This window comes from Balaenoptera borealis, assembly GCF_965194805.1.
Source record: "Balaenoptera borealis genome assembly, chromosome: 7".
NCBI lineage: Eukaryota > Metazoa > Chordata > Mammalia > Artiodactyla > Balaenopteridae > Balaenoptera > Balaenoptera borealis.
This window is the reverse complement of record NC_138864.1, coordinates 112,328,739-112,349,941: the sequence shown is the minus strand read 5'-3', so window position 1 is coordinate 112,349,941 and position 21,203 is coordinate 112,328,739. Positions and strand designations below refer to the sequence as shown.

The 21,203-nt window shown below is 37.1% G+C and overlaps 1 protein-coding gene across 10 annotated transcripts in view; it reads left to right on the top strand.

Moving 5' to 3' along the window:
- Positions 1-21,203, top strand: part of CNOT4 (CCR4-NOT transcription complex subunit 4) — a 140,765-nt gene that overhangs the window by 61,146 nt on the left and 58,416 nt on the right. For 9 of the 10 annotated variants that reach the window (XR_014246365.1, XR_014246366.1, XM_082398091.1 and 6 more), the window contains 2 exons: positions 13,937-14,134; positions 20,798-20,884. Coding sequence is in view for 8 of the 10 variants with exons in the window: in XM_082398091.1 (XP_082254217.1) it covers positions 13,937-14,134; positions 20,798-20,884 (285 nt within the window). In the remaining 2 variants the exon portion in view is untranslated. The remainder of the gene's footprint in view (positions 1-13,936; positions 14,135-20,797; positions 20,885-21,203) is intronic. The other variant, XM_082398089.1, reaches the window with a different exon arrangement.

Genomic DNA, 21,203 nt, shown 5'->3' with positions numbered 1-21,203 from the left:
GTTAATGAATTTTAAAACATTCAGTTGTATTTTAAAAATCAGTTCCCCATCATACCATTAGAGGACAATTGTATTGAACTATTATGTTGAAAGTGGTGACTTTCAGGATAACCTAAGACTATTTGAGGAAATAGCAAAGAAATTCATTTCAGTTTTAAGGGATTACCTAGAATCACCTCAAATCCTTAGAAAGTGCAGTAAAAAATAGAAAAAAATTTAAGATTAAAAACTAAACAGAGTAACTTCAGCAAAGCTGGTTGTTAGTAAAAGGGTTCCTTTCTGGGAGGACTAGTGTGAGGAATCTGGAGGGCAGAAGGCCATTGGGATCAATTTAAAGAAAAAGTGTTAACTCAAAACATATTCAGGAGAAGACTGTTGAAAAAAGGTAATAATAGTGGTGCTTCAAGATCCTAGGAGAACTATCAGTGTGGTTGGTTGAGTACAGAGGCATTGGAGCAACAGTCCAACTTTTATGCCAGGTAGCAGAGACAGATGCCCTCTAGTTGGAACACTGATTATAAATTTAGGTCAGAGCCTTAAAGGGGATAGAAATACCCTGGAGGAACTAGGACCTCCTATGCTCAGAGGATGAACTATTAACATACCCTTTTGAGCTGTTTTTCCTCTCTGTGGTCACAAAAAAACATCCTACGGCAAACAGAAATAGCATTTTATAGACTGGTTGACAGAGTTCTTACATGTGCAACAACCAAGAATCAATAGGTATTTCAGGAAAGCCAACATTATGGAAGGGAAGCACAAAAATCAGTATATAGAAGAATCTAACATAAGTAAGCAAACAGAAGGAAACTTTTTTAAGTGTCATTGGTACCTCTTAAAGAGGTAAGAGAGAATGACATATTCATGTAGAAGGAACATTTTTTTAAAAAAAAAAACAGAGATCTTCAAAATGAACAATCTTATAGATAGGTTGAAGAAAAGAATGAACACAGTTCAAGAGCAAATTAGCGAGTTGGAAGATTGTGCTGAGTATTTTTTTGCAGGATATAGTGCAGAAAGATAAAAAATAGAAAGCTTGAAAGAAAAGTTAAGCAATGTAAAAAAGAGATCTTCTGGTTCTAATCTCTGCTAAGAGAAGTTTTAGAAGCAGTGAGCTAAGAATGGATCAGAAGAAATAATGAAAGAACTAATAGAAGAAAATTACTCACTATGAAAAGCAGTTGTCCTCAGATTAGAAGGGTTCTGTAAGTATGAAGCAAGATGACTGAAAAATATCAACATCTATTTACATAATTGTGAGATTTTAGAATATCTAGAATAAAGACAAAGTTCTGAAAGTCCATGAGTGAAAAATACATAGATCACAAAGGAACAAGAATAAAACTGATGCCCGTGTTTTTGTTTTACAACCATAGAAAAGAGAACACAAACGAAAAATTTGTTTTTCCAAATTTTTGAGTGAAAATAAGTTTTAATGAAGAATTCGCAATTTCATTCAGATTTGAAAGCATAATAAAACATTTTACAGACATACAAAGATTAACAGGTTTAATATCCACTCTACAATACAAGTAGAAGAGTTGAGGATGACTGCTAGATTTTGAACTGAGCAACTAGAAGTAGAGAATGGCCATTAACTGAGATGGGGAAGACTGCATCTTCTAGGAATAGGGTTTTTGAGAAGATCAGGAACTCGGTTTTAAACATGTTAAGTTTGAGATTCCTATTAGAGACTTAAATGGAGATATTAACTAGACAGGTGAATATTCAGTTTTGGTTTGGGCATGGAGATATAAATTTGGGAGTTAATCAATATATAGAATATTTTTATAAATTAATGACACTGGATTAAATCACAGAGAGGGTCAGTGGAAAAAATGAGAGATTGTCTAAGGATGAACACCAAGGCTCTCCAACATTTATAGAAAGAAAAGAAAAAAAAAAAATCCAGATTAAAGAAATATGAGACAACCTCCTTTTGGGTCTCCAAGTTAGAATCTTTAGCTGAGGCACTTATTGTTAATAGTCAGACCAGGAGTTTTTTTTGTTTTTGTCTTTGTTTTTTAATTTCTTGTTGACTTAATATCCACTTAATATCCACAACTCTTAGAACCTCTCCTTAGTCTCTTAGCTACCAGACTTTGCTCATACCTGTCTCATGGCATGTATCACGGAAGGCAGACAGTGCAGGACACACAAAGTCTTGGAATCTGGCTTAGCTTTGCTGGAGAGTGCTGAACACACATAATTATGAAGCTGCCCATCTCAGTCAGAGACCAGCAGATCTTTACATCTCTGGAGCCCAGCCTCAGTGGTTGTGTTAACACAGAAGGAAACCACAAGTGTTTCTGGAGAGGACCATGAAGCTACAATTTAGATACAGCCCAACCCTGCAGGGAGAAGCCTGTAGAAGGCGTTATATGAGATGTCAAATTGAGATGATTTAAATAAACTTGGAGATGCAGGTGGCGCTAGTTGAAGCCAGCTCCTGATTTTGGCTCACAAGATGAAACCTGTCTGTTTGCAGAAAAGGCCTCTTTTGTTTTAATAGCTTTGAAAAGCAGAGAGAGAGGCAGGTTTTAAAAACATATGAAGTTGAATGTTTCTCTTTGGTCCTAGTTGTTGAGCCTAGTGGGGTCAAAAGGACCTTAGTGCTTCCCTAAACAGGTGCAGGTCATTCCTTAGACTGCCTTTGCATGTCCTTTTAGTGCAGCATGTCTGAGAAAAATATCTGATGGAAACGGCAGATGTGGGAACATGGGTGGTTTACTGATGTAGCACCATACAACATTGGCTCACATGGAAATTAGAGACTGGCCAAGGAAATGAAAACTTCAACAAGGGTATTATTTTCACCTCAGAAATAATAGAAGATATTGAATCCATGAAACAAGAACAGTATGGTATAAAAAATTCAGTGAATAAGAAACAGTTATTGAAAATTTAAATATGATAGCAGAAATAACTCAAGCAAAGAGTTGGAAGATGAAGTTGAGATGATCCCTTAACAAGTAGTGCAAAAAGGCAAAGGAGAATGTTTGAGAGAAGAGATAACTTTTATTTGAGGATCAGTCCAGGAGGTCACATAACAAATAAGTTAGTATTCTAGGAAGAGATCACAGTGATACAGAGGAAAATTGTCTTCAATAATATATGATTGAAGAATATTCCCAGGACCAAAGGACATATTTTCAGATTAAAAAGGCACCAAAGAATACGAAAACGTTAATTCAAAAAGATATATGCACTGTTATGTTCCTTGTGGTATTATTTACAGTAACAAGATATGAAAACAACCTGTGTCCATCAATGGATGAATGGATAAAGAAGATGTGTATTCCACACACTGGAATACTACTCAGCCATCAAAAAGGTGGAGTCTTGCCATTTGTGACAGCATGGATGGACCTTGAAGGGTCCATGCTAAGTGACATAAGTCAGATGGAGAAAGACAAATACTGTGTCATTTCACTCATATGTGGAATATACAAACAAAATAAAATAAATGAACAAACCAAATAAAAACAAACACATAGATACAGAGAACAGAGTAGTGGTTACCAGAAGGGAAGGGGCGGAGGGGGAGGGTGAAATAGATAAAGGGCATCAACTGTTTGATGACAGATAGAAACTAAATTTTTGGTGGTGAGCATGCTGTAGGGTACACAGAAGTAGAAATATAATGTTGTACACATGAAACTTACAGAAGGTTATAAACCAGTGTTACCTCAAAAAAAACAAACCACCAAAAAAGCAAAAACACCCGTCAAGTGCCAGGCACAAACTTTTATTTTTAAGTATCAAAATACCAAAGAGAAAGAAATTCTACAAGTTTCCAAAGAGGAAGAAGTAGGTTGCACATAAAAGATCAGGAATCAGTCATTTCAGACTTTTCTAAATCAAGTCTTAAAGCTAGAAGACACTTCTGAAGGAAATTTATTTTCATTTCAGAACTCTGTATCTGCTTGACTTAATTAAGTATGAGGGAGTTATGAAAAGACGTTTTCAGACCTGAAAGTTCTCAAAAATATTTTACCTTCTGTGCATTCTTTCTCAGAAATTTACTAGAGGATATGCCCCATCAATATAAAGGAATGAAGAAGAGAAAAAAAATACATGGGATAGAGGAAATAGGTAATCAAACATAGGCAAGAAGCAGTGGGATTTCTTGGATGATGGGGAAAGATGAAAGATGTGACCTGTAGAGGGCAGTTAATCCAGAATGTGGCAAATCAGAAAGCTCCAAGGGGAATCTCTACAAAAAGATCAAAATGAAAGAATACTTGGTGTTTTTAAAGAGAAATGTCTTGTGAAGCCATTTCAACAATTGGAGGAAATTTGATGGTTGAATTAGTAATAAACACATAGAGATCTAATCAGACAAAACACAGTTATTAACTCTATGGGAAACAAAAACTTGTACAGAAAAGGAAAAGTAATCATATTATGCTGCAATGGCTCAGATATGACGTAGGGGTTGAGATTTATTTTTTTTTCCATACAGATATCCTGTTGTTACTGCATCTTTTGTAGAAAAGACGACCCCTTTACTTTTTTTTTTTTTTAATAAATTTATTTATTTATTTTTGGCTGTGTTGGGTCTTCGTCTCTTTGTGAGGGCTTTCTCTAGCTGCGGCAAGCGGGGGCCACTCTTCTTTGCAGTGCGCGGGCCTTTCACTATCGTGGCCTCTCTTGTTGCAGAGCACAGGCTCCAGACGCGCAGACTCAGCAGTTGTGGCTCACAGGCCTAGTTGCTCCACGGCATGTGGGATCTTCCCATACCAGGGCTCGAACCCGTGTCCCCTGCATTGGCAGGCAGATTCTCAACCACTGTGCCACCAGGGAAGCCCCACCCCTTTACTTTTGAATGGTTTTGGACTCTCATGAAAATCAGTTGCTCATAAATGTGTCAGTCTATTTCTAGAGTCTGTATCTCTTCCACCGATGATTATGTCTATCTTTTTGTCAATGCCATACTGTCTTGACTACTCTAAATCTTCAAATCTGTTACAATAAAAACTTTCAAATTTGTTATTCTTTTTAGAATTTATTCTGTGTATCTGAACCTTAGCCTTTCCACATAAGTTTTTTTTTTTTTTTTTTGGGTGTGTTGGGTCTTCGTTTCTGTGCGAGGGCTTTCTCCAGTTCCAGCGAGCGGGGTCCACTCTTCATCGCGGTGCGCGGGCCTCTCACTGTCGCGGCCTCTCTTGTTGCGGAGCACGGGCTCCAGACACGCAGGCTCAGAAGTCGTGGCTCACGGGCCTAGCCGCTCTGCGGCATGTGGGATCTTCCCAGACCAGGGCTCGAACCCGTGTCCCCTGCATTGGCAGGCAGACTCTCAACCACTGCACCACCAGGGAAGCCCTCCACATAAGTTTTTTAATTAGCTTGTCATTTTGTACAAAAAGCCTACTGGAATTTTGGTTGAGATTGCATTGAATAAGCAGGTCAATTTGAGGAAAGACGACATCTTGAAAATGTTGACTCATATAGGTCATGAATAAGTTTTATCTTTCCATTTTTCTAGGTTTTAAACATTTCAGAAACAATGTTCTGTAGTTTTCATGTACAGAGTACAGCATGTTTTGTTATATTTGCCTATAACTTTTTTTTGCGGGGGGGGGGAATTTTTTTTGGATTTTTTTTTTTTTTTTTTGGCCATGCCACATGGCATGTGGGATCCCAGCTCCCTCAGCAGGGATCAAACCTGTGCCCCCTGCAGTGGAAGGGTGGTGTCCCAACCACTGGACCACCAGGGAAGTCCCTGTGTTTTTTTGAGCTTTGGCACATGATACTGTTTTTAAAATTCCATTTTCCAGTTGTTCATTGTCATTATGTAGAATAATTAATTTTTGTTAAATAGATTCATTAGGATTTTCTAAATAGATGATCACATCTTCTGTGGATAAAGACAGTTTTATTTCTTTCCAACCTTTATTTTTTTAAATTGTTTTTCTTGCCTTATTGCAGTGGGTAAGCCCTACACTATAACCTTGGATAAAAGTGGGATGAACACATATCCTTGTTTGTTCCCAATCTTAGTGGGAAGACGTTGAGTATTTCACTATTAAGTATGTCACTGTTTTTTTGTAGATGGTCCTTATCAGGTTGAGGAAGTTTGCTTTTATTCTTTGCCTACAGAGAGTTTTTATCATGAGTGGGTGTTGCATTTTATCCAATGCCTTTTCTGCTTCTATTGAGATGATCGTGTGTTATCTCCTTTGTTCTGTAGAAACAGTGATTTAGGTTGATTTTTTTAATCAACCTTCCCTCCCAAAGGTAAATCTCATTTGATCATGGTGTATTATCCTTTTTATTTTCAATTTGCTAATATTTTCAGGAGGAGTTTTGCGTCTGTGTCATGAGAGGTATTTATCTTTGGCTTTCTTTTATGTTGTTTTTAGATTTGGTACCAAAGAAATACTGGTTTCAGGAAATGTTTCCTCCTCTATATTCTGAAAGAGTACATGTGACTGGTGTTCTTTTTTATTTCCTCCCTAAATTCATTGTTTACACTCACTCTATCAGGGTGTCTTCAGGAGGGCTGTTATGAAAACTGGCTACCACAGGATTCCTGTATGTAGATTTCTGGAATTCTTTTTGTACTAGTTCCCCCTTTGTGGTATTTTGCCCAATAAATTTCAGTTCCCTCAACCTCTTCAAATTTTGAACACTGTCCCCCTCTGCTCATTGTGACCGTTGGACCCAGTGCCAAGGTCCAGTAAGTGCCAGAAGAGCAGAAAACTGGGACACTTGTGGTTTTCATCTTTTTTCTTTCTTTTCTCTCAGAGGTCGTAGACCTGCTGTTCACTGTCTGTTGTTCAGTGTCTGAAAACAGTTATTTCATATATTTTGTCTAGTTTTCTAGTTGTTTATGCTGGTAGCCCTAGTCTGTTACCATCTAATCTGTCATGGCTGGAGGTCGAAGTGTATAAATAATATTTGAACTTCATAATAATGTAATTGTGACCCTTGACCTAACCAAAATTAGGATGGAAGGTTGGAAAGTGGGCTTGGAATGTATGGTTAGGCTGGCTGAAAGAAATCTGAATCTTCAATTTGCATAATGTAATAATATTTAATACTGAAAAATCAGGAAGTAGCAATACAAGCATGTTATTTAATGATGTGATAGTAAATGACAGAAGAATCATCTAAAAGAATAGATTATTTTTAGGGAGAGGCAACTGTTGAGGGGGAGGAAGGATATGGGGGACTGCTCTTTTTCCTAATAAACCTTGTAGAACTGTTTGACTAGGAACACATATAAGAAAATTATCAGGGAAACTAGGGGAAAAAAGATAGAGTGGGCAAATGGAAATCATAGGAAAGAAAGTATAATAGTACTGATATTAGTTAGTCATAATCAAATTCAAGATCAAACACATTTAAAAAAGATAAAGAGGATATTTTTCTTACTGATGAAAGGTCCCCTAAAGTCACGAAACTTTTATTTACTTGACAGAGCTAAGAAGTATATTGAGCTGATGTAAATACCAGGAGAAACTGCACCCACATGCATAATGGAGAGACTTCTAATTTCTGTATTTTAGAAATATATGATGAAGTACACAATAAAAAGGAAATGGAAAATTTGATTAACACAATTAGCAAGCATGTGTGTGTTTGTGCATGCACACAACTCTGTACAAATAAATTTGTACAAAAGTTTAAAATACAGGTATAGTGGGCACAGAGATTGACTGTTAGGCCACAATGGATATATTAATCAGTTCCAGAAAGTAGAACTCACTTGTGTATTTCTATTTATTCCTCTTGGTGTTTGTAGGGCTTCTTGAATCTGTGGATTTGGTGAGTTTCATTAGTTCTGGAAAAAATTAAGCTGTTATCTTTTCAGCTGTTGCATTTATTCTCTTTCCTCTCTTTCTGAGACTCTGATTAAATATTTTCCAGATCTTTTCACTATCTGCCATGTCTTTTAATCTCTTTTCTGTTTCTTTCTTTTTCTTCCTTTCATGCATTAATGGATGCTCTCTTCTGATCAATCAGAATTTTTTTTTTTAGGTCTAGTCTACTGAGTTTTTAAATTTTGCCATTGTGTTTTCCATTTCTAGAAGTAACGTTTGTTCTTTTTTGATACTTGATTTTTTAAAAAGCTTTTTATACCATGCAGATATTTTCAAGTTTGTCATATATTTGTTTAGACAGATTAGAATTATTGTTTTAAAATCTGTCCAATAATTCCAGAAGCTGAAGTCTTGTGAGGGATGTTTCTGTTGGTTGTCATTCATGTTGTTTTATTTTCTTATGTGATTTGTTGTCTGTATCTGCTTCGTGGTTGTCATTGAATTATTTGTAGGGTTCTCCAAGGCCCAAGATGAATTTGCCCTCCTATAGAGAGGCTTTGATTTGGCTTCTGCTGGATCATGTAAACATTGCCATTAGGGATGCCTTAAGCGTAAAGGTCTTTGCTCTGGCCAACCATAAAGGTCTTTTGTTCTCCTGGGTGCACATCTTCCCTGGGGTTGGTTTCAACTTCTCTAGGATGGTTTTCTTCTACACCCTTTTCCTTTTTTCTTATCTTGTACTGACCTCTGTGTAGTTTGTACTTACCCTGAGACAAAATGAGTTCTTTGGGGGTGGGCTGGGTCTCAGCTTAACGTGGGAGTGATCTCCCCCAAAATTCTTCACCTTGATTTGGCCTTGGACTTTTAATGCTGTCCCTCTTCCCCCATTTGTTCCTCTCTCCCATTTGTTGTTACTCAGACTTTCCACTTATCTCTCTGGGTTTTGACTTTTATCCAAAAATTGTCTTGGGACTTCCCCACTGCAGATCATTATTGTTTTTAAGATGTTGGTTAGAAAAAAGTTTTATACAGTATTTTTCATTGTCTTTAGCAAGAGGAAGATATAAAGCTGTAAATGCATTAATTAGGAAATGAAGAACAAAAATAGATGAACTTATTTCCAGGTTAAGAAACCAGAAAAAGAATAAACATTGCGACAGTGGAAAGTAGGGATTAAGTAGAATTTAGTGAAATAGGAAAAAAGCAATATTTCAGTAAAGGTTAGAGCTGGTTGTTTGAAACAATGAATAAAATAAAGTCTTGGTAAGTCTGATCAGAAAATAAAACAGAAGACACATGTAAATACACATGTAAATTAGGAATAAAAGTGGAAACATAACTACACATATGAAAGGAATTAAATGATTACTTTAGAGACTATAAACCATCTTAATTAGTAGTTTGGCAATTTGTTGACAAATTAACACAATTAGAAATATTTTACACATTAAAAATGCTTCTCCACAGGTGTCCTATTTAACACTAGTTTGTAACATGCAGTAGTACCTTTAAAGAAAAATTTTTTACTTGTAATTTTTATTTGATCATATATTCCTAGAAAATTAGGCTTAACCTATCTGTTTCAGTCAAAAAGTAGACCAGATATATTTTTCTTTATATTCATTTTTCGTACTATTACTAGCTTTGTGGGTCACGGTCTCTTTCTGCAGCTATTCAAATTATGTGTTTTCATCTCCCATCTTTAATCTACCTCCCTTCCTCATCTTGCTGTATTAGCTTATTAATTTTCTATTATTGGATTTGTAGAGTAGGTTTTTATGGTGGTATGTGTGTGGAGGAGGAACCATCATGGAATTCATGGTAAACTAATTTGTTCTCCTGTGTTGGTATCTTTCTGTATTGGTATGTGTAAGGTATCACTATGTAGCAGTTATATTCCAATAAAGTTGACTTAAAGTTGACTTTGAAGTCTTATGGAAGTATATTTCCATAGGAAAAACTTGGAATAACATAGAAGAAGATTGGGGTAACCAGTGTTATATACTCAACATGGTGGTGCATCAGTAATATACTTGATGAGAATTGATACTGCAACCCGATTTTTGGTAATTGTCATTCTCCATTTTTTTTTTTATTGGGGTGTGTGTATGCATTTTTATTTTTTTGGCATTTATATTACTTTGCATCATCTTTTATCAGGATTTTACAGTGTCAGAGATTGTTAGCAAAGAAAAAAACCGGAGTGCTTGTCCAAATCCTTCATGTTTTCAGAAGAGTTAAATGTTACATCAGTGTTTTTCAAACTATATCTGATGCAGAACCAGATTTTTTGTATTCCCCCCCCCCACCCCCGCCGCCCCGCCACAGTCTGTTGGTGTTTTTTTTTTTTTTTTTTTTTTATTTATTTATTTATTTATTTTTGGCTGTGTTGGGTCTTCGTTTCTGTGCGAGGGCTTTCTCCAGTTGCGGCGAGCGGGGGCCACTCTTCATCGCGGTGCGCGGGCCTCTCACTATCGTGGCCTCTCTTGTTGCGGAGCACAGGCTCCAGACGCGCAGGCTCAGTAGTTGTGGCTCACGGGCCCAGCTGCTCCGCAGCATGTGGGATCTTCCCAGACGAGGGCTCGAACCCGTGTCCCCTGCATTGGCAGGCAGACTCTCAACCACTGCGCCACCAGGGAAGCCCAGTCTGTTGGTGTTTGATACAGGGTCCTATTAAGCATGCCTAGTACCCAGCTTGTGTCATGTGATTTACCACCTAAGTTCGACAACAACCACACAGATAACTATCTTATTCTTCAGAGCCCACTGATGATGTACTTGAATGTTGTGGCAATGTTAAGTTGCTATAAAAGTTTCCAAATGCTTTTTCTCAATTTTTATACTTCTCTTATCATGGACTGGTAAGATTCAGTGCGTGGATTAGACTTTGAAATGGAACTAGGAACAATCTATATGCTTGATGCACTCAGGGAGTAGACTATCACCACTATAGATGTTAGTGAAGGGCAACAGTTTTCAAATAAACTTAATGATAAACGCTCCGAAAGGAGCTACTCAGAAATCCTGTGGTAGAAAATAGCTTTTCCATTTGCAAATGAAAATTTTAAATGATCTTGTGGAAAGATATTTTAATTGGTTTGTATGTAGTTCATTTTTATACTTGTGCCCATATAGCTTTGAATAGTTTCATGGGATTAAAATCATCCAGGCAGATAGATTAAGATTTGAAAGGAGATAATATAGGTACAGAAGGGTGAGTGGAGAGAGAGAAAAAATTTAAATTGGGAAGATTACATCATTGATTGAAGAATTGAATTTATTGTAATAGATCCTTAACCATTTGGTTCCTCAAATTAAAATGTAAGAACACTTTGAAATAAGTTTTTTTTTTTTAAAGATGGTAGCCAATTCTTTTTATTTATTTATTTATTTATTTATTTATTTATTTATTTATTTATTTATTTATTTTTGGCTGCGTTGGGTCTTTGTTGCTGCGCGCGGGCTTTCTCTAGTTGTGGTGAGCGGGGGCTACTCTTCGTTGTGGTGCGTGGCCTTCTCATTGCGGTGGCTTCTCTTGTTGCGGAGCACGGGCTCTAGGCATGTAGGCTTCAGTAGTTGTGGCACATGGGCTCAGTAGTTGTGGCTCATGGGCTCTAGAGCACAGGCTCAGCAGTTGTGGTGCACGGGCTTAGTTGCTCCGCGGCATGTGGGATCTTCCCGGACCAGGGCTCGAACCCGTGTCCCCTGCATTGGCAGGCGGATTCCTAACCACTGCACCACCAGGGAAGCCCGACATAAGTTTTTTTTTAAAAAGAAAATTAGTAGTGCTAAATTTCCGCTTCTAGATAGTAGCTTGGTATTAAGGTGGTAAATATTTATTGAACCCCTAAAATGTGTGACATAAACTTTGTATTTGATCCTGGAGAAAGCCCTCATGTCATGCAAAAGTCAGGGAAATTACTGAGTCTGCTGTTTTCTGTGCCTCCCACTCACTAGTAAGTTGGAGTATGCCAAATAGATTCAAATTTTTAAATGTGGGAATTGAATGGTATGGACGCTTACATCCTGCAGGACCACTAAGAGTTATGCCTGAATATTTAAGAACAGGATTTTTGGAGACTTTATGTTATTACTAGTAGACGTTGAGGAACATAAAAGGAAATCTCACTTTCTTAATTGCCTTCAGCATTAATCAAAGTGTGCTCACAAATTGGAGGGTGTTTGTTTTTTTAACTAATTTTTAAAAATTTATGTATGAAAAGATGAAAGTAACTTTATGTTAAAGGCATGCAAGTTTTCATGCTTGTGGATACTTCCTCCTCTCTTCCTCATTCCCACTTTTTTCTTCTTTTTTTTAAAAATAAATGTATTTATTTATATTTTATTTTTGGCTGCATTGGGTCTTCGTTGCTGCACGCAGTCTTCCTCTAGTTGCGGTGCGCGGACTTCTCATTGCGGTGGCTTCTCTTGCTGCGGAGCACGGGCTCTAGGCACGCGGCTTCAGTAGTTGTGGCACGTGGGCTCAGTAGTTATGGCTCGCAGGCTCTAGAGCGCAGGCTCAGTAGTTGTGGTGCACGGGCTTAGTTGCTCCGCGGCATCTGGGATCTTCCCGGACCAGGGCTCGAACCCCTGTCTCCTGCATTGGCAGGCAGATTCTTAACCGCTGCGCTACTATGGAAGTCCCCTACTTTTTTTCTTGACAGCAGCATTTCTGTTAATCCCCACTTCTGATATTCTGATAGGCACAGTTTCCCATTTCTGGGATCTCTTCACATTCAGCTTTTAGATATTATTATTTAGTGTGTTCCATCTTCCATTTATTATTAACTGTTTTTTGTAGTAGTACAGTTGTCCCTTGGTATCTGCACGGGATCGTTTCCAGGAACACCACACCCCACCCCACCCCCGCAGATACCAAATTCCGTGGATGCTCAGGTCCCTTATATAAAACAGTGTAGTATTTGGGTATAACTTACGCACATCCTCCCATATACTTTAAATCATCTCTAGGTTACATATAATATCTAATACAATGTAAATACTATATAAATAGTTGTAAATACAATGTAAATGCTATGTAAACAGTTGCTGGGTGCATGGCAAATTCAAGTTTTGGTTTTTTGGAACTTTCTGGAATTTTTTACCCCCAAATATTTTCAGTCCATGGTTGGTTGAATCTGAGGATGTGGAACCTGCAGATATGGAGGGTTAGCTGTTATAATAACTGACTTATTGAATGCTTCTGTGCAGAACGCAATTTTAATTACTTTATAAGTGTGTTGTCTTTCTTAATTCTCACAGAAACCCTCTGAATAAAGTACTCTGATTCCCATTTTACAGAATAGAAGACTGAGGCAGACAGATTACATAACTTTGCCAAGGTCTCTTGGTAAAGAATGATCCAAGATTCAAAGCCAGACAGTGTGAGTCCACAGCTCTTATTCAGGCCATCAGTAGTCTTGGCATTAGCAGTAGGAATGAAAACAAAATTATAATGATGAGAGAGGAAACCATTGTAAGAGTGTAATTACTAGTATTTGTTGAGGGATTACTTTGTGCCAGTTACACATAGTAATTGCTTTATGAGTGTTATTTTTACACCAGCCTTTAAGATTATTTTCATTTTACTTATGAGGATATGGAGGCGTAGAGTTTAATTGACTTGCCTAAGACCACGTGGATAATAAGTGTTGAAGCTAAGTTCAAACTCCTGGGCCAGAGGATCTATGTATTGCTGTTTATTTGCCCATCTGTGTCCTTAGACTGGGAATGTATTAAAGAATAAGTACTTCATTAATCTCCAAGCACATAGTAAGTTTTCATTAAATATTTGTTGATTGTAATACATAAACCCATGTTTAGGTGAGAGAACTTATACTCTTTGCCTCTTACACAGTACCTTAGAAGCCTAATTTTCCTGTAAACTGTGCTAGGCATTGTAGGGAATACCAAGATTGTTGTTTTAAATTTTAGAACCTTTGGTGATGTTTCAAGTTTCAGCACAAAAAGTGGTTTAAATAGTATTTTAAAACAATTCTATATAACATTTAACTTTTATTAAATAAAAACTGAAAAGATTCAGAAAAAGGGAGTTGTAACAAAGGGAGATGTGATGTGCATACACATCATCCAGAATTTGATAATTGTTATTCATACAGTTTTCTGTTTATTTAATGCTAACTTCTATATTTGTTTTATGCCTACAGCCATATCCAGAAGACCCAGCAGTTTATAAACCACTCTCCCAGGAAGAACTGCAAAGGATAAAGAATGAGAAAAAACAGAAACAAAATGAGAGAAAACAGAAAATATCAGAAAATCGCAAACATTTGGCTAGTGTACGTGTTGTACAAAAAAACCTCGTCTTTGTTGTAGGTCTGTCTCAGCGCCTAGCAGACCCAGAGGTAAGTCTTCTCTTTTCTTTCTCAACTTGGCCTTTTTTCTTTTTGTTTATTTGGAAATAATAGCTGACCCTGCCCAACTGCAGGATTTACCTGAAAATATTAAAACTTAGGAGAAAATGGGAAATATTTTTTTAATAATCACTAAGAAACCAATGACCAGTTGTGATCTTAGGCAAGTGTATTAATCTTTCTTGGCTCATTTTCTTCAGTTGTAAAACTAGGCAGTTGAACTAGATCTCTGAAGTCCCCTTTAGTGCTAATAACCTGTGAAAGTTGGATAATGGTTCTATTTTGCTCTTAAGGCTAATGTGACATGACTACTCTGTTTGTTTCTTCTTTTCTGTAGTTGTATAAAAGACCAACAGTGGAGATGCAGTTTCACGAACCCACCAAAGATCCGTATTTTTTTTTTTTTAAATCGTGCCCAAGTAGTGAACCTCGGTTATAGAACAGTGATAGAACTGTTGCTATACTGTATCATCATTCTTTACTCATTCATTTTAAGCCAGTTTTGGAGAAAGAGGGAGAATTTGATGAAGGGAAACTATGGACCAGGTTCTTTGTCATTCGTTTGGAGGCAGGGGAGGTCTTAACCCTTTTGTTTATTACTTAACTCTTTTCTCTCCTTCCTCCACCAGCCTTATTAGAATAATGTTGAACTCATAACTTTCCTTGATGCCCATGGGTGCACATCTGCTAACTTTTAGTTTCTGATATACCAGGAGGTGCTGACTAGATTGTTGGGAAGGCAGATAGAAAGTGATTGGCAGCCAGAATGTTGGAGAGAGCCGAATTTGGGGGATCTGTCAAAAGTACTCCTTGAGAAGGGTTTGAAGTAATGCTCATGATGGTCGCAATCAGAGGGAGGATTATAGTGAATATGATTAGGGAGGTGGGAATCTTTGAACTTGGCTAAGTGGGCTAAAGGCCCCAGAAGGAGGAAATTTAAGGTGTCTATACATTGATTTTGTACAAATCAGTTTAGAGACGATAAAAAATATTTATTGCTGGTAAGTTTACTATGTATTGAGGCTGTGAAGGGCTTCATGATCAGTAGAGGAGAAAAATCAGGGTGACCTTACTAAGAAGGCTTTATCATTGGTAATAAATGTGGAGGCAGCTCAAGAATTACTAGGACCTAGGTCCAGGGATGCTGGCATTAGTGGGCTACATGATCTTCCGGAGACGTTCTTTCCAAAGTCAGAGGGTTCATACTGGAGAAGACTTCTTTAATAAGAGATGATAAGGAGAGAGCTCATTTTAGGCCTATGACTTAACCTCAGCAGCCAATTCTCCCTTTTTCCTAAATCTAGTACTTAACTCCCCAGACAGGCAGAATCGCACTTCACCCTTGCACACTGCCACAACTTTGTCCCAACGCTTCTGTCTCCCTCTTTCAACACTACTTTTTTTTCCAACCAGAGAGCATTTCTTGCCTCTGCAAGTTTTTTATTTACCTACCTCTATTTATTCCTACTAATTTTTTTTTTTTTTTTTTGCTGCACCATGCAGCTTGTGGGATCTCAGCTCCTTGACCAGGGACTGAACCTGGGCCACGGCAGTGAAAGCGCAGAATCCTAACCACTAGGTGACCAGGGAATTTCCTGCTACTCCAGTAAATTAATGGAACTTTTATTTTGATTTTATAACTCTTGGATATGGATGTACTTGATTTTCTTAATACAAAATCCAGTCACCTGTGGTACTGGAGGCATACAGAGCACCACCCAAAGGCTGGATAAAATTAAGCCATAGTCTCAGTCTGATGTTTGGATTATAGGTCCTACCTCTTCTTTAGAATCTATGGTTTGTTTTTACTTATGTACAGAGATTTCTTATTTTCATTTCAAATAACATGATGTTAGTAAGATTAATCTGAAGAACTATTACACAGAAAGAAATTAATCTAGGGGGTGACTAGTGAGAACATTTTATCATGAGTCTAAATATACTTAAAAATCACTGTCCTGGTTTTATACTTTTGAAATCATTGTTGCTTGGTGAGAGGACAGTGAATTTTCTTAAACATTAGTTTCTCTCTCTTATTTCTTCTGAAAGCCTAGGAAGACCAGAGATGAGTGTTTTAGTTATTAAATCCTACTACTTCTAAATATTATCTTTAAAATTTTTCTTAATGTAACTGTGTAACCCTTTCAGATTGGAAAACTTAAAGTCAGCTTCATTAGAAAACTTGAAGTTTCAAATTGTTAGGGTAACTTTTGAGGCAAAGAAGATCCCTGTGATTTACTTATTTTTGGATGATGACAGTTTGATATTTGACTGAATTCTGATTAGCAAAACAGGAACATTTAGGAAAATTTAAAGCTTGTTTTGAAAATAATTTTTGTACATCTGAAAACTTCATACCAAGACTGATAGTCAAATATATTCATTTATCGCTCAATAGAAAAAAAAAAAACTATCTTAGAAGATATGGTAATTAGAGGTAATGATTAGAGGTAATCATCTCCTAAATCCTAAAAATTTATATTGTCAGAACCTAATTCATTCATTCTGTAAATTAACTCTTGAATACTTACAATCTGTTAGGTACTTTGATGTTGGAGATGAAGTGGTTTAGCAAGCAGACAGTCTCTACCCGTACAAGCTTACAGACAGTGGAGAAGACAGAATTAAGTACTTGTAAGCATGCCGAGCATTTATAAACAGGGAAAGTACAGGGCTTTTTGAGAACATGTAACAGTGGGGAATTTAGCTAGTACAGAGATCCACAAAAAGCCTCCCTGAGGAAAGGATGATTAAAAATGATTAGGGATTAGCTGGGCATCGAATAAGGAAAAGGATGTTTCAGGTTCGTGACTGCGTGAAAGAGCAGCTTCTTTGAGGAACTGAAAGACTTTAAAGACACAACCATTTCATTTTACAAACGGGAAACCGAGGCACAGGGAAGTTGAGTGACTTGCCTAGGATCACTCAGCTATTTCATAGCAGAGCCAGGGCTAGAAACCACCCCCATCCTCCCCACCTCCCTGGTCTTAGAGCTCCTATTCCAATGTATTCTACACCAGTGAATGGTATGTTGTTCCTCCATCCGTCCATTTATCCATCCATCCTTCCATCTGCTTACCACATTTTTTATTTTCTCTGTGGTGTTCATGAACACTTGACTGTATTCCCAAAGAATATATAGGAAGACATTTTACACATTAGTTATGCCATTGGAATTTATAATCCTATCATGTGGCCTTTTATATGGTAGTTAGTACTAAAGTTGGCTCACTGTGAAGTAAATATAGGATATTAAATATATGGGTAATGTGGTGATATGCAAGGTGTTCTGCCTACTACCCATACTCTTTACCTTTTTTATTTACTAGAGTATTGTTTTGCTCGTTGACTTATGTTCAGACAGAATCTGTAATGTGCAACTTAATATAGAACGTCTACATTATTTAAATTTCCCTTGCCTGGGCAAACCATTTCTTATCAGCCATAGGCCACTGGCCATAGGCCATTTTCTAATACATTAAGGCCCACCAGTGTTTTATATCCATGTTATTCTTTTCTTTTTTAAGATTTAGATCTGTATTTATTTATTTATTTGGCTGTGTTGGGTCTTAGTTGCAGCGTGTGGGCTTAGTTGCCCTGCAGCATGTGGGATCTTAGTTCCCTGACCAGGGATCGAACCCGCGTCCCCTGCATTGGAAGGCGGATTCTTAACCACTGGACCACAGGGGAAGTCCCCCATGTTACTCTTTTTGTTCAATACTAAGACAGTTTAATTTTTCAGTAAGCATTTATTGAGTACCTACAGTGTGCCAGGCATTGTGTAAGACATTGAACATAAACCAATAAAAAGGTAGTCCCTGTTTATTTATAAAAGCAACAGTACACTATGAGGAGTGTTGTGTGCTGTGGAGGCACAAGAGATGGTACCTGACCTTGGGGGGAAGATGTGTACTCTCCTGCTATCTCTGGGGTAAAGTGCTTCAGGCACAGGAATTATACAAATGCTTCTGGATGAGAAAGAGCTCAGTCTGCAAATGATTTGTTTGGCTGGAAAATTAGAGTGAAATGGTGAGAGAGGAGGCTGACAAGGTAAGTGGTAAGGGATAATGAAGGGCTTTTAAAACATGCTAACGAGTTTGCACTTTATCTTAAAGGCAATGGGAAGCTATTAACTATTCTTAAGAACAGGATGACATGGCTAGATTTGTGCTTTGAAAATAGTATTCTGGCTGCTCAGTGTAATTATGTACAAATCTTATGTTGTTATAAAGGTGTTACTCAAATACTGGCCAGAATTTATTTCCATAAGCCAGCTTTTAACCTTTTCAGACCCAGTACCCACTTTTTTTTAAACTAATATTTTATAACACCCTTTAAGTTTCATGCAATGACTTCTTGATAATATAATCTGTCTGTGTAGATACATAATTTGAAAAAAGTGAAGGAGAAATTAGAAATTATAAAAAGACTGTTTCTGCATGTAAATACTTGGGTACCTCTGCTCTAGAACCTTGCTACTCGAGGTGTGGCCGCTGGGCTGGTAGCATTAGTATCACCTGGGAGCTTAATTATGCGGACCCTCAGGGTCTGAAATATGTATTTTAACTAGATTCTCAAATGACTTGTATGCGTATATAAGTTTGTAAAGTACTTTTTTTCCAGTATGTTATAAAATAGGTGTTTGCATCTGTTTGTAGAATCACTGTGAATATGACAATTACAAAGGCAGATTGTTACAGGTGTATGTATTGGCAACTCAGGTACCATGAAGTGCCAATGATGTGATTTTTCTGAAGCAATTCTTAGTAAAATTTCAAACAAAGCACTTGTGGTTGTCCCTTAATTACACAGTATTTGCTTTTAAATTCAACATATGTCAAAACTGGGGAACTACTTTATGTTTATAATTTGTTTCTAGGTTCACTTAATTGTAAACAGGCCTCTCAGCTAGATGAATGTCTTGTAGAACATTCAAAAGTGGTGCAGGACAATTCTTTGTGGTGCAGGGCTAGCCTGAGTGCTGTAAGCTTTCCCTGGCTCCCATCCACTGAACACGAATAGTGTCTCCCAGTTACTTTGACAACCTCCCCTAATAAAAGCTCCCACAGAGTTCCAAAATGTTCCAGCATCCCTTGATGCTGCCTTTATTGAGAACTACTGCCGTAAACTTGGATATGATATGAGCTGCTGATGTAGCACAACTTGTAACCAGCCTGAATCCTTTGAAGCAGGTGTTTTGGCTGAGGCCTTTTGCTGAGTTGGTATGCATCAAGCTGGAATATTGAACACAGTTCTGTACTCCACTGGCCAGAAAGCTTTTCAAGATATACTCTTCCCTAACCCTCTAAGACTTTTTTGTGAACAACCCAAGAGTCATTGCCTTTACCACACTTACCGCCGTATCCCTCGGGGGATTTGGGTAGAAGAAAGATTGAAAGCCAATGTAGTCACTTCACCTTCTAATCCATTAAAACTGGCTGTAGAAAACATAAGGCCTAAACCCTATACTTATAAAAACCTAAAATAAAATGAGGTAAAAAAAATTATATAAATCAAGTTGAAAACTGTTAAGAATTAATGACACCCCAATCACAGACTGTTTCACAAAGCTTTGGTTCTGTCAGATGCAGAACATATTAGCTAAGTTGTAAGTGTGTGAGAATATTATCAAGAGTATAAGAGTATTTGGAAAGGATACTTTGCACACACTTGAACAGATATGTGCATAAAGCTTTCATTGAGAGAGAGCTTGCTATTTGGACAGATTGTAGGAACAGTAGGTCTATAGATGAATTCTAGGAAAAGAGCAAAATTTAATTTTGAGGTAGTTGCAAGTCATGGGAGAGGTTTTTGTATCAGGTTAGCCAAGGTTAAGTAAGTTTTAGAGAAGCTAAGTGAATGCATATAGTGATCACATAGTAAAGGAGATGACACAAGTATGAGGGAAAATGACCACCAAGAAGTATCCAGGTAGTAGAGAAAATATTGTATAAATTTGTTTCCCCAGTTTTCTTTTCATCCATCACCTCACATTTGTTATTTATTAGGAAAAGCAGAGGAAAAAAAAAACAGGAGACAGTTGAGAAATGGTGAAATTGACATAAGGAAAATTTATTGACACACACAGAGTAATAAATCATAAAGCATAGAAGTTTGAAGAACATTCTGTTACCATATTTGGAATGCGTAACTTATAAACAATGCTTTAATATAATATATAAAATATTATATACAATAGATTTATGAGTAAAGACTGTCTCTACTGGTGTCTGTTCTTGAGTTTCTGTTTCTGTTTAACACATAATCTTGGTCATTGTTCTGAGAATTACTTTCTTATAATGATCATCTATCAATGAAAATGTGGTTAAGATATTTGATCTGTTTTGTGTTTAAGAATACTGTGAAGCTAAAATCCCTTAGATTATTGGTATAGATATTAGAATGTAATAGATAATACTGAACTTAGTAAGTCTCAGTTTCTATTCAGTGGGTCAATAAAGAATAGCTTTTAGACTTTGTTGATGATTTCCTGTAGGTTAACCACACAAATTCTAATTAGGAAGTAGTCACATTTACTAGAAAACTTTAAAAATTATTTTATTTTCACTGAAGAGGGATGGTGTATGTCCCCATTATAAGGATAAAGTTGATGAAATGGGGACAGTTTATACCTTATTTCTTCTTCTTTTATAGGTTTTAAAACGACCAGAATATTTTGGGAAGTTTGGTAAAATACATAAAGTTGTCATCAATAATAGCACATCATATGCAGGCTCACAGGTAACTAATTATAGGGATTTTTGCCTTTCCTCCCTATGGTCTGGGCTTGACCTGGGCTGCTCAGAAGGAAAACTTGCTTTCTGTGGTTAGAAAGCTTAAGGATCAAAGATTTAAGCAGTGTAGTGACCTCTGTTGGTGGGGTGGGGGAATTTTTGGTGCTTATTTGACCTTTTCAGGACTTAACAGTGAATTGATAGTAATAAGATGGAAATAGTAAAACAAAGATCTAGTGATGGTCTGAAGGGGAGGGGGAATTGAGTCTATTATCAGGCAGTTAAATTATATAATGATTTCTAATTAATAATGTTTTCAGATATTG